The sequence below is a fragment of the Mercenaria mercenaria genome, chromosome 12, assembly GCF_021730395.1.
Source record: "Mercenaria mercenaria strain notata chromosome 12, MADL_Memer_1, whole genome shotgun sequence".
NCBI lineage: Eukaryota > Metazoa > Mollusca > Bivalvia > Venerida > Veneridae > Mercenaria > Mercenaria mercenaria.
This window is the reverse complement of record NC_069372.1, coordinates 45,173,134-45,186,355: the sequence shown is the minus strand read 5'-3', so window position 1 is coordinate 45,186,355 and position 13,222 is coordinate 45,173,134. Positions and strand designations below refer to the sequence as shown.

The window sequence follows — 13,222 nt, the reverse complement described above, 5'->3', positions numbered from 1 at the left end:
GTCAAGGTCACACTTAGACGTTAAAGATCATTTTTCATGATAGTGCATTGATGGGCATGTCCGGTCCATATCTTTGTCATTCATGCGTGGATTTTAAAATAACTATGCATGAATGTGTGACACAGTAAGACGATGTGTAGCGCGCAAGACCCAGCTCCGTAGGTCAAAGGTCCTAAACTCTAACATCGGCCATAACTATTCATTCAAAGTGCCATCGGAGGCATGTGTCATCCTACGGAGACAGCTCTTGTTTAAACAAGGTCTGTTCCAAACTTGAAGGCCAGAGATCAAAGAGCTGAACTCGGTGTCAGATCCATAGGATCTAAACTGTCAAAAGGATTTTCATTTAATTGTTAGTCTCATCAAAACAATAATCAGTGCGCTCAACCCAGGTCACTAGGTCTAAGGTGAAGGTCATGCTTGGAGGTCAAAGTTCAAACAGCTGTATTTCAGGCTGTCTAATTAAATTTCAGATAACTGCATGTAACCTTTCTTCTGACCATAAAAGAGAGTCTTGCATGAACAAGGTCACTAGGTTCAAATTTAGCTTAACTTTGGAGGTCAAAGGTCAGATAGCTTTATATTGTATCTGCTCTGTATCTTAAAAATGCTGGAAGGATTTTCCTAAAATAGCATCAGTTTTGACCTCATCAGGATGATGTGCAGAAAGCACAAACCTAGTCACTAAGTGCAAGGTTAAGGTCACACACATGAAGGTCAAAGGTCGTGGTCACAACATTTGACTTTTTCTGTTTTGAAATAGCGTCTGCAGGTATTTGTCACATATAGTGAGAGCTCATTTTTTTGTTGAGCCCGCTTGCGGAAGCAAAGACATAGTTGTCCAAATGGCTGTTCGGTGTATGTGCGTCTATGCGTGCGTGCGTCCGAATTTGTTTGTCCGGACCATAACTTTGACATGCATGGAGCAGTCTTGTTTATATTTGGCATGAATGTTAACCTCAGTGAGACGGAGTGTCAGGCGCAAACCCCAGGTTACTATCCCAAAGGTCAAGGTCACAGTTACAGGTCAAAGGTCAAATTCAAAAATGACTGTCCGGAGCATTTCTTCTTCCTGCATGGAGAGATTTTTATGTAACTTGACACAATTGTTCACCATCATGAGGTGGAGTGTCATGCGCAAGAACCAGGTCCCTAGGTCTAAGGTCAAGGTCACACTTAGAGGTCAAAGGATACAAGAATGACAACTTTGTCCGGAGCATTTCTTCTTCGTGCATGGAGGGATTTTGATTTAACCTGGCACAAATGTTCACCACTATGAGACGGAGTTCATGCGCAAGAACCAGGTCCCTAGGTCTAAGGTCAAGGTCACACTTAGAGGTCAAAAGTCAGATACAAGAATTACTTTGTCTGGAGCATTTCTTTTTGATGCATAGAGGGATTTTTATGTATCTTGGCACAATTGTTCATCATCATGAGACGGAGTGTCATGCGCAAGACCCTAGAATTAGTTTCCTTTGTTGTTACTATAAATAGCTTATATTCGTAACTTTTTTATAACTGGTTGTAGGGAAAAATCAAGACCACTTTTCTGTAGTACAACATGCATGTTACATCCAATTTTCAGGTGTATTTTGACCTATCCCTACTGGTGAGGATTTTTGTTTGGACTTAGAATTTTTTTTTTTTTTTTAAGATTTACGTCCCTTTGTTGTTACTTTAAATAACTTACATTGTAATTTTTTGCAATCTCTTTTTTATTTGGCATAAATGTTTGCCTCAATGAGACAAGGAGTGTCATGTGCAACTCCCAGTCCTTTTGACAGCTGGCGGGCTCGACATGTTGCCCGTGGGCATCTAGTTTCATTTTAAGTTGTTTCATTTTGAAGTATCTTTTACTTCATGTTATAATTAATAATGTTTCAAATATCTTATACTTTCTGTTTACTGACACAGAATGTTGATCTCCCAGACTCGATGTCACCCGAGATGAAATCGTTGCTCGAAGGATTGTTACGACGTGATGTAGAGGAACGACTAGGATGTCAAGGGAGAGGGTAATGTATTTTTTGAGAAATTGTTTCTTTGTTTGAGGTCAGGTCAGTTTATTACCATTTTTATGCCCCCGGCATCTACTGATGGTTAACCAATCCTGATTGGTGCTTAACTATAAGCTGTAAATTGGATCATTTTCGCAGGAGTCTTGAATTCAAGAAAAGGACTGCACAAAGGGGCCAAACTTTCGGGCAGTCGGCACCTTTAAAAAAAAGGCTGTTACATACATTGTATCTTTATTATGATGCATTTGCTATAATGTCAATGAAATTTCACGTAATTAGGTGTATAGTAGTTTTCAAACATACATTTACTTTCGTTTCTTTACTAATAGCATTCATTTTTAAAGATGGATAACTTTTTGAAACAATTTTAAGTATCTGGTCAGGTGGATTGTACTGGATAGGTAAATTGTTTGTAAATATGTTATTGGTTTACGAAATATTCTTGTGGTTTAGTGATATACTGCTAAACATTAAGTATTCAGTATTTCTCTGCTGTATACATAATTAAGTGACTACATTTTTCCCCTTTTCCGAAAATTAGGTTGAATGTTATTACCGAACTAAAAAACGTGATAATGGATATTTGAGCCATGCCATGAGAAAACCAACATAGTGGCTTTGCGACCAGCATGGATTCAGACCAGCCTGCGCATCCGCGCAGTCTGGTTAGGATCCATGCTGTTCGCTTTCAAAGCCTGTGGCAATTAGAGAAACCATAAGCGAACAGCATGGATCCTGACCAGAATGCGCGGATGCGCAGGCTGGTCTGGATCCATGCTGGTCGCAAAGCCACTATGTTGGTTTTCTCATGGCGCGGCTCATTTGTATAAATTACCATGTGTACCAATTTTTTTATGCATACTTGATATTTGACCCTACTTTGATTTATTATTCTCTGTCTAGCCACAAAGAAAATAATATAGACTTAATTCCTCTGGCTATCATTGTGTGCACTTTCTTAGAATTGCGTCATATTTGAGTCGAGTTGGAAATAAGTATGTAAATGTAATTAGGCAAATAGTATTGGGGAAAACTTTATGGTTAGATTTGACATTTGTAGAAATGCACCCAGTGTCATATGTTATCATATAACTGTGGCATTGATAAATGATGGACATTATTTTTGTGTAAAGAAAAAGATTACTTTATTACTGATGATACTGAAAGTAATCTAAGATGCCACAAGATACTAGCAACTACTTAGAGAACTTTCATTATATAAGGTTCATGGTTTGCGTGCCTTCAATCAGTTTAAGCTCCCAGGCGATGTCTTTGCCACTGACCTTCAAGGCAGTGCCTCACTGTGTTCCTGAATGTGGCTCTTTTGTTTTTTTTTGTTGTTTTTTTTACTTTGTTTTGATATGTATATGTCTTCCATTTACATATAATGAGCACACTGTACAAAAACCAATGTTAGGGCTTATTCCCGAAAATACAATTTTGATTGTTGCAGAGCTCAAGAGGTGAAAGAACACCCATTTTTCAAGTCAATAGACTGGAATCAGGTCTACTTGCAAAAATATCCCCCACCATTGATACCCCCACGAGGTGAGGTGAATGCTGCAGACGCATTTGATATTGGCTCATTTGATGAGGAAGATACAAAAGGAATTAAAGTAAGTATCATTGTGTGGATACATTATGGTCATTGTGTGGTTACCTGATGACAATTGTGTGATACCTTATCACTGTGTGGATATTTCATGATCATTGTGTGGATACCTGATGATCATTGTGTGGTTACCTGATGATGATCATTGTGTGGTTACCTGATGACAATTGTGTGATACCTTATCACTGTGTGGATATTTCATGATCATTGTGTGGATACCTGATGATCATTGTGTGGTTACCTGATGATGATCATTGTGTGGTTACCTGATGATGATAATTGTGTGGATGCCTGATGATGATCATTGTGTGGATACCTGATGATGATCATTGTGTGAAAACCTGATTATTATCACTGTGTGGATAGTTAATGATCATTGTGTGGATACCTAATGATGATAATTATGTGGATACCTGATGATGATCACTGTGTAGATATCTGATAATCATTGTGTGGATACCTGATGATCATTTTTGGATACCTGATGATCATTGTTTGGAAAATAAGATTTACATCCTTCTGTCATGTGATTTGCCTCCTTTTATCATTCAGATATCGTCACATTATTTTCTGTTGTCATGTTACTGTTTTTTTTTTTTTTTTTTTTTTTTCTTTTGCTTCCTACAGTCATGTGATATGTAGTTGCCTCATTATATCATGTTAATTTCATTCACATGATACTGTGATGTGATGTCATTTGTTTCTAATTTCCTTGTAATTTGTCTTGAAACTGTTATTTAATTTGCCTTCTTCTGTTATGTGAATGTTATTTACATGCAACTGTCATGTGACATGATTTGCCTTCTGCTGTCATGTGGTTTGCGTCAAAATTTTAAATGAATGCTATTCAGATGCTACTGTACTGTTGTCTGATGTGATTTGCTTCATACTGTCATGTGATTTACCTCTTGTTGTCATGTGAATTTCATTTATATGCAGTGGTCTTATGCTGTGATTTTATGGCAGAGTTCTCAATTTAAAAAAACTCTTTTTAACTGCCATTATATGTGTGAATAGCCCTGTTAAGAGGCAGGCATATTTTGGTTTAGGGTGGTCAGGTATCCCAAAGTGCAAGTGGCTTAGGTTTTAGGGCATTGTTGTCTTTTTTATGCCCCCCAAAGGGAGGCATATTAGTTTTCAACTGTCCGTCCGTTAGTTCGTTCGTCACAACGTTAACTTTTTGCATGAAGGCACTTTACTCGCGGACCACTGCACCCAGGACCTTCAAACTTCACATGCTGATAGTACTTATTGAGTATACCACCCCTACTGACTTTGGGGTCACCAGGTCAAAGGTCAAGGTCACAGGGGCCAACGTTAACTTTTTGCATGAAGGCACTTTATTCACGAACCACTGCACCCAGGACCTTCAAACTTCACATGCTGATAGTACTTTTTGAGTACACCACTCTTACTGACTTTGGGGTCACCGGGTCAAAGGTCAAGGTCACGGGCTAACATTAACTTTTTGCATGAAGGCACTTTACTCGCGAACCACTTCACCCAGGACCTTCAAACTTTACATGCTGATAGTACTTTGAGTACACCAACCCTACTGACTTTGGGGTCACCAGGTCAAAGGTCAAGGTCACAGGGACCAGTGTTAACTTTTTGCATGAAGGCACTTTACATGCAAACCACTTCACCCAGGACCTTCAAACTTCACATGCTGATAGTACTTATTGAGTACACGACCCCTACTGACTTTGGGGTCACCAGGTCAAAGGTCAAGGCGCTGCAGGGGCATTTGTCACCATTAGTGACAGCTCTTGTTTGTCCTGACTTGCCCACCTGAATGAAAAATGAAAAAGATGTATATGATTTCCTTTCACATCTTCTGTTTATTCCTCTTCTCTGTTGGCAAATATTTCAAAGAAATAAAGCCTGTTGTCCTTCTGACAGCTCTCTTGACCATCCCCTTGTTAGGTCACTCCCATCCTATTGTTATGTCACTCCCATCCTATGATTATGTCACTCCTACCCTATTATTACACTCTCATCCTATGGTTATGTCACTTCCATCCTATGGTTAAGGATGGTTATGTCACCCCCATCCTATCGTTATGTCACTATAGTCCTATGGTAATGTCACTCCCATCTTATCGTTAAGTCCCTCCCATCCTATGGTTATGTCACTCCAGTCCTATGGTTATGTCACTCCCATCCTATTGTTATTTTACTATCATCTTATGGTTATGAAGCTCCTATCCAATGGTTATGTCACTACCATCCTATTGTTATGTCACTCTCATCCTATGGTTATGTCACTCCTATCCCATGGTTATGTCACTCCCATCGGATCCCATCCTATTGTTATGTCACTCCCATCCTATGGTTATGTCACTCTCATCCTATGGTTATGTCACTCCAATCCCATTGTTATGTCACTCCCATCCTATGGTTATGTCACTCCCATCCTATTATTATGTCACTCCCATCCTATGGTTTTGTCACTCCTATCCCGTGGTTATGTCACTCCCATCCTATGGTTTTGTCACTCCCATCCTATGATTATGTCACTCCTACCCTATTATTACACTCTCATCCTATGGTTATGTCACTCTAATCCCATTGTTATGTCAGTCCCATCCTATGGTTATGTCACTTCCATCCTATGGTTAAGGATGGTTATGTCACTCCCATCCTATCGTTATGTCACTATAGTCCTATGGTAATGTCACTCCCATCTCATCGTTATGTCCCTCCCATCCTATGGTTATGTCACTCCAGTCCTATGGTTATGTCACTCCCATCCTATTGTTATTTTACTATCATCGTATGGTTATGAAGCTCCTATCCAATGGTTATGTCACTACCATCCTATTGTTATGTCACTCTCATCCTATGGTTATGTCACTCCTATCCCATGGTTATGTCACTCCCATCGGATCCCATCCTATTGTTATGTCACTCCCATCCTATGGTTATGACACTCTCATCCTATGGTTATGTCACTCCAACCCCATTGATATGTCACTCCCATCCTATTGTTATGTCACTTCCATCCTATTATTATTTCACTCTCATCCTATGGTTTTGTCACTCCTATCCCATGGTTATGTCACTCCCATCCTATGGTTATGTCCCTCCCATCCTGTTACTGTGTCACTGACACTCCTATCATGTTTTTATGTCCCTGCCATCCCATCCCATTGTTATGTCACTCCAATCCTATGGTTATGTCACTTTCATCCTGTTGTTATGTCATCCTGTATTTATATATGATATACATTCTCCCTGACCTTAATGCTGTTCTCATGAAATACTAACTCCTGATATTTATTTTTCCAGAAATTTCTGATCATTGGCTCTCAAATTAATGTTTGCTGTCACGCTATTTCAATAAGCTTGTGCTTTAATTGAAGCTGTGTTATCTATATAGAAAGTATTGTTATGCTACAAGCAGAAATTGTCTTTTTGAAGATATTTCATGACAATTTGCAATTGGACCCAGCAGAGTTAAGGAAGTAGTATAACATAGAATTTTGATGTTTGCATATTCAACCGGAAGCAAAATGTTATGACAAACTAAACGTGTTTGTATATTCAGTCTTCTGAATGATTACATACACCTGTCTCTGATTTGATGCTAAATGGATAATGAAATAAATAAGTTAAAGCAGAAACCATATAATAAGTTATTATGCACCCCTTCGAAGAAGGAGGGGTATATTGTTTTGCAGATGTCGGTCGGTCGCTCTGTATGTAGGCCACTCCGTTTCCTGATGATAACTCAAGAACACATGGGCCTAGGATCATGAAAGTTGATAGGGAGGTTGATCATAACTAGCAGATGACCTCTATTGATTTTGAGGTCAGTAAGTCAAAGGTCAAGGTCACAGTGACCCGGAACAGTTAAATGGTTTCCGGATGATAAGAACACTTTGGCCTAGGATTATGAAAGTTGATAAGTTGATAAGGAGGTTGGTAATGACCGACAGATGAATCCTATAGATTTTGAGGTCAGTAGGTCAAAGGTCAAGGTCTCAATGATCCGGAACAGTTAAATGGTTTATGGATGATAACTCAAGAATGCTTGGGCCTAGGAGCATGGCAGTTGATAGGGAGGTTGACCGTGACCAGCAGATGACCCCAATTGATTTTGAGATCGGTTGGTTGAATGTCAAGAACACAGTAATCCAGAACAGTTAAACTGTTTCTGGACGATAACTTGAGAACTCTTTGGCCTAGGATCATCACGAAACTTGATAGAGAGGTTGATCATGATTAGCGGATGATCCCTATTGATTTTGAGGTCAGTAAGTCAAAGGTTAAGGTCACAGTGACCCGGAACAGTTAAACGGTTTTTGAATGATAACTCAAGAATTCTTTGGCTTAGGGTCTTGAAAGTTGATATGGACGTTGGTCATGACCAGCAGATGACCCCTATTGATTTGAGGTCAGTAGGCCAAAGGCCCAGGTCACATTTACCTTGAACAGTTAAACCGTTTCCGGACGTTAACTTGAGAACCCTTGGGCCTAGGATCACGAAAGTTTATAGGGAGGTTGACCATGACCAGTAGATGACCCTGTTGATTTTGACGTCATTAGGTCAAGGTCACATTGACCCAGAACAGTAGAACTTTTGTGGACAGTGACCAAATAATTTCTGTTCATTGTGCAATTACTGAATGCATCAAGAGGGGGGGTGTGGCATTTTGTGTTCTACAAGCTGTTGTTGCATTAGAATTAACATCATGACGCTATGTGTCAGTAACCTCACAAAAGTTATAGCTTATATGATTTTTAGCTCACCTGAGTCAAAGGCTCATGGTGAGCTTTTGTGACCGCTCAGTGTCCGTCGTCTGTCGTCAGTCCTCCGTCGTCCATCCGTCAACATTTTCTAAAAAAATCTTCTTCTTGAAAACCACTGGGCAGAATTACACCAGACTTCACAGAAATGATCCTTGGGTGGTCCCCTTTCAAAATTTTTCAAAGAATTCAATTCCATGCGGAACTCTGGTTGCCATGGCAACCGAAAGGAAAACCTTTAAAAATCTTCTTGTCCAAAACCTTAAGGCTTAGAGTCTTGATATTTGGCATATGACATCATCTTATGGTCCTGTATTAAGATTGTTCAAATTGTGCCCCTGGGGTGAAAAGAGGCCCCCTCCTTAGGGTCACAAGTTTTACATAGACTTATATAGTAAAAAGCTTCAAAAAAATCTTCTTGTCTAAAACCACATGACTTAGGCCTTTGATATTTTGTATGTAGCATTGCCTTGTGGTCCTCTACCAAAATTGTTCAAATTATGCTCCTGGGTTGAAAAGAGGCCCCGCCCTTGGGGGGGGGGGGGTCTCATGTTTTACATAGACTTATATATAGGAAAAAAACTTAAAATTTTTTTTTTGCCTGAAACTGCAAGGCCTAGGCTTTTGATATTAAGTATGTTGCCTTTCCTAGTGTTTCTCTACCAAAATTGTTCAAATTATGTCCCTAGGGTGAAAAGAGGCCCTGCCCTGGGGGTACCAAATTTAACATAGACTCATATAGGAAAAAAATTAAAGATCTTCTCATTTGAAAGTTCAAGGCCTAGGCATTTGATATTTGGTGTGTAACATTGCCTGGTTGATCTCTAACAAGTTTGTTCAAATTATGCCCCAGGGGTGAAGAGAGGCCCTGCCCTGGGGGTCACTTGTTATAATTATGATTTATATAGAAAAAAATGACTTCAAAAATTATAAGGTCATATTTCCTAGACTGTTTAATTATAATTACCTAATGACCCAAGCGATTAGGGATCACTTGACTGTGACCTCGACCTACTGACCTACTTCTTGTTTTTCAAGATACAGTCTTGAAATTTATATGACATGTACAGTTTACAGTTTTGCACACCAATCTTAAAACTGTCTTTCAGTGACCATGAATTTGACCTACTGACCTACTTTCTAATATTTTAGTGTCAGTTTGCCATTTGAAACACGTGGCTCATATTACTAAGGTGAGCGATTCAGGGTCATCATGACCCTCTTGTTAGCATTATAATGGTAAGATTTTAAGCAGCTAATGCATTTAATTACATGAATTATAACCACCCCTCTCTGGTGGCAAGGTATACTACATCCTTAATCTTTGTTCTGAAGGAAAGTTCGATTTAACATATGAGCCGTGCCATGGGAAAACCAACATAGTGGGTTTGCGACCAGCATGGATCCAGACCAGCCTGCGCATCCGCGCAGTCTGGTCAGGATCCATGCTGTTCGCTAACAGTTACTCCAATTCCAATAGGCTTTAAAAGCGAACAGCATGGAGCCTGACCAGACTGCGCAGATGCGCAGGCTGGTCTGGATCCATGCTGGTCGCACACCCACTATGTTGGTTTTCCCATGGCACGGCTCATATTTTCTTTGACTTTCTATTATTGGTCCAAAGCGTGATCATAATATGAATATTTCTGTCTGTTTGATTCAGTTTTGTCTGGGTCAGAGTTATAACACTGAGTATAGAAACCAGTCCCCCAGTTCAGACTGGTCATTGGTTGATTTCAAATTTATGCTTGGAAACAGGCCCTGATCTGTCTTATCAAGATTCTTCCTGCTCTAGCCAATTGAAGTTAGTCTTTGTGGTTGCCGCAAAAATTCATTATTAGTTTTGTCTGTCTGTCAAGACCAGTCTTACCATATGTGAGTAAATTAATATAGCTGGCTTGCAGAAGTTTAGAGGGTCTACCCTGGTGCCTGCCAGTGCCTTTTCCTTCACCATTAAGGGAGTCTCCATGAGTGAGTGATTAATGTCACTGGTTTCGGATCACTTGCCCCTTATTGTCACAGGCTGGAACCTGGCCTAGGGTGTAGAATTCTTTCATGTGCCTGCTTGCCATGAGGGAATCATGCTCTTCCTCCACCTTCAAAAGATGTAGATGCCTTATGACCTATGATGTTAAAAGAAAAAAATACACACACAATTAAGGCCATAAAGTGGCCTAATCAAAGACAATGGATTTTATAAAACTTCCTACTGCTTTAATGAAGTATTAGAGAAAACAATTCTCAGAAATAAGATTTAAGGAACTTGTAAGTAACAAAAGTGGTTGCAGACATTATGAGCCATCAAAATTAAGAAACATAAAAATGAAAACCTGTCTGCCTGTTTATAATACAGTAGTTTATGTCACTGGCGGTTTTATGTTCGACTGAGAAATAATTATTTTCTTGTTGTAATATGACACAAGGAAGATGGAGGCAAAAATGAAAAATCATTAGGAATAATTGCAGCATCTTTCGTGCAAATTTCGAAATGTCATGTCTACTTTTTGTTGAACGGAAGTAAATTTTCGTTAAGCATGTAAATTTTCATTAAACAAACGGTAAAATTGACTGTATTTACGTAACTTTGTTATTCTGAGGATAGATTTTGCTTTTCCATTAAATTTATTGTATTTCGTGTTGTTTTTTTTTGTAGGGATGCATGTGATAGCTTATTTTTAGGTTGTTTCATAGAATGCAGGCTTCTTAGATTTCTTTATCATCTTTTGTGCTTGTTTTTATCTGCCTGTTTTTCAGTATTTATTTTTTGAAAATCTAAAAAAAACGTGTTGATGCAATATAATCAGCAGTTAATGGATAGGTTTAACCCTTACCCAGCTAAATTTCTATAATGAACTTACCCATCTTTCAATTTGGACAGTACAATTAATTGTTGAAAGGGATGCATACCTAAAAGATACTGACTGAATGGCAAACAGTGTAGATCATGGTCAGACTGCATGAATGTGCAGTCTGATCATGATCTACACTTGTCGCAAAGGCAGAATCAATCGTGTCTAGCATGATAAGGGTTAAACTTACAGAAGTTACGTATTTCCTATGATTGAAATGAGGTAGTAACAATTTACATTAGTAAACCTACAACAATAAACACAGTAGAGGCTTGCTTCCAGTCTTGACAAAGTGATAAAGTCTTAAAGTGTCAAAAGAATTTTGGAGCTAGTGACAAAAATCATTTTGTGCCCACTAACCCCCACACCCCTTCTTCTCCCTCCATTGGGGCACACAGATTTGCTGTTGTCTGTCTGTTCTTTCTGATATATGTCTTGTCTGAGACAACGAAAGGACATTTGTTTAGTATTGAAGACTATAGGTAACAGAAAGTTCTATTCTTTCCACACTGCTTGACGCTACTTTCTGTTTAATAAAAGAAATACTCAGTAAATGTTCATTGATAAGAACATCCGCATGTCTGTCCAACTTTATGTTGTGCTTATCTTAAAAAGTTGTTTTATATTTCTTTTGCAACATGCACAACACTTAATTTTGAATAGAATGCACAAAGTGGCATTTTTCCTTCAAATGTAAAATTTAATACAAATGGTAGTTTTTCATTAAATTGAAAGATATTTACACCTCTTGGATTTGCACTGTGTTTTGAATTTTTCAGTCAAGATTTATAAAACATTCCTTATTGTTGCTTGTTTTCAATTAACTGAGAAAAACTGTACAAAAATTTCTCTTTGTTTTGTTTTAGTTAACAGAGGCAGATCAAGAACTATACAAAAATTTTCCTATGGTTGTTTCGGAGCGTTGGCAGCAGGAAGTTGCAGAGACCGTGTTTGATGCAATCAACACAGAAACTGATAAAATTGAACAGAAGAAAAAACAGAAACCAAGAATAGATGAATTGGAAGATGGTTGGTCTCTCTCTCCTCTCTCCCCCTCTTTCTCTCTCTAACCAGTACTCCTGGAATCTGAACCTGTTCTCTGCAGGTAACTGCCAACTTCCCCACATGAATCAGAGGTGGAGGACGAATGATATCAGACACAATGTCATGTATCAAATTGTCATGGAGAACATACGCCCCACCCGGGGATCAAACTCACAACCACAAAATCCTTAGATCTGAGCTAAGCAAGTGGGCTTTTAATTAGGTCTAGCACAGGAGTATGGTCACAAGCATGAGTCAAAGAGGCTTACAAAGACACACAACATTTTTTTTCCGTATGTACTGCATAGCAGTGATATGCAAGTAAGGCCTGGAACTTAACTCGCTTGCACTTAATTGTCATTTGTGATTTTGTCAATACATCTTAAAAATTACTGAAATTATTCTTTTTAAAATTTAGCCTATGCTTAGAACAATATATTTTTATAATGTTTTAAAATACAGTAACGTTATGTAAATTTACTAATTTTACGACTTCAAACCAATTTCACACAAATATGCTAAAATGTCTAGAATTTACAAATTTAAACGATAAAATTTATGTGGAAAGAAAATTGAAACAAACTAAGATCGTTGTCATACACTGTAATAAAAAATCAGAATCTTCAACTCTGTATTCTTGCAAAATATGGTATATACTGATTTTGAAAAAACAACTTTTATGTGTAAAATCAGTAAGAAGTGTTGTCGACAGTTATGTATATGTCAGTAAATGATTAAACAGTTGTTTCTTCTTCGTTGTAGGTCCTACAGATTGTATAGTCGAAGGTGAGGTTTTGAAACTTGGTGGACCATTTTTACAGACGTGGCAGAAGAAACATTTGAAACTATACCCCAACAGACTAGAATTTTACCACAAAAACCGAGACGGACAGGTGGTGCGAGGGAAAGGCGTGGAGGTTGTTGTTTGTTAAGTTATAGTATTGTGC

The 13,222-nt window shown here is 38.5% G+C and overlaps 1 protein-coding gene across 3 annotated transcripts in view; it reads left to right on the top strand.

The window, feature by feature from the left end:
* LOC123533318 (beta-adrenergic receptor kinase 2-like) overlaps positions 1-13,222 on the top strand; it is a 179,856-nt gene that overhangs the window by 152,419 nt on the left and 14,215 nt on the right. For all 3 annotated transcript variants that reach the window (XM_053519939.1, XM_053519938.1, XM_053519937.1), the window contains 4 exons: positions 1,915-2,015; positions 3,472-3,634; positions 12,098-12,260; positions 13,038-13,192. In XM_053519939.1, coding sequence (XP_053375914.1) covers positions 1,915-2,015; positions 3,472-3,634; positions 12,098-12,260; positions 13,038-13,192 — 582 coding nt within the window. The remainder of the gene's footprint in view (positions 1-1,914; positions 2,016-3,471; positions 3,635-12,097; positions 12,261-13,037; positions 13,193-13,222) is intronic.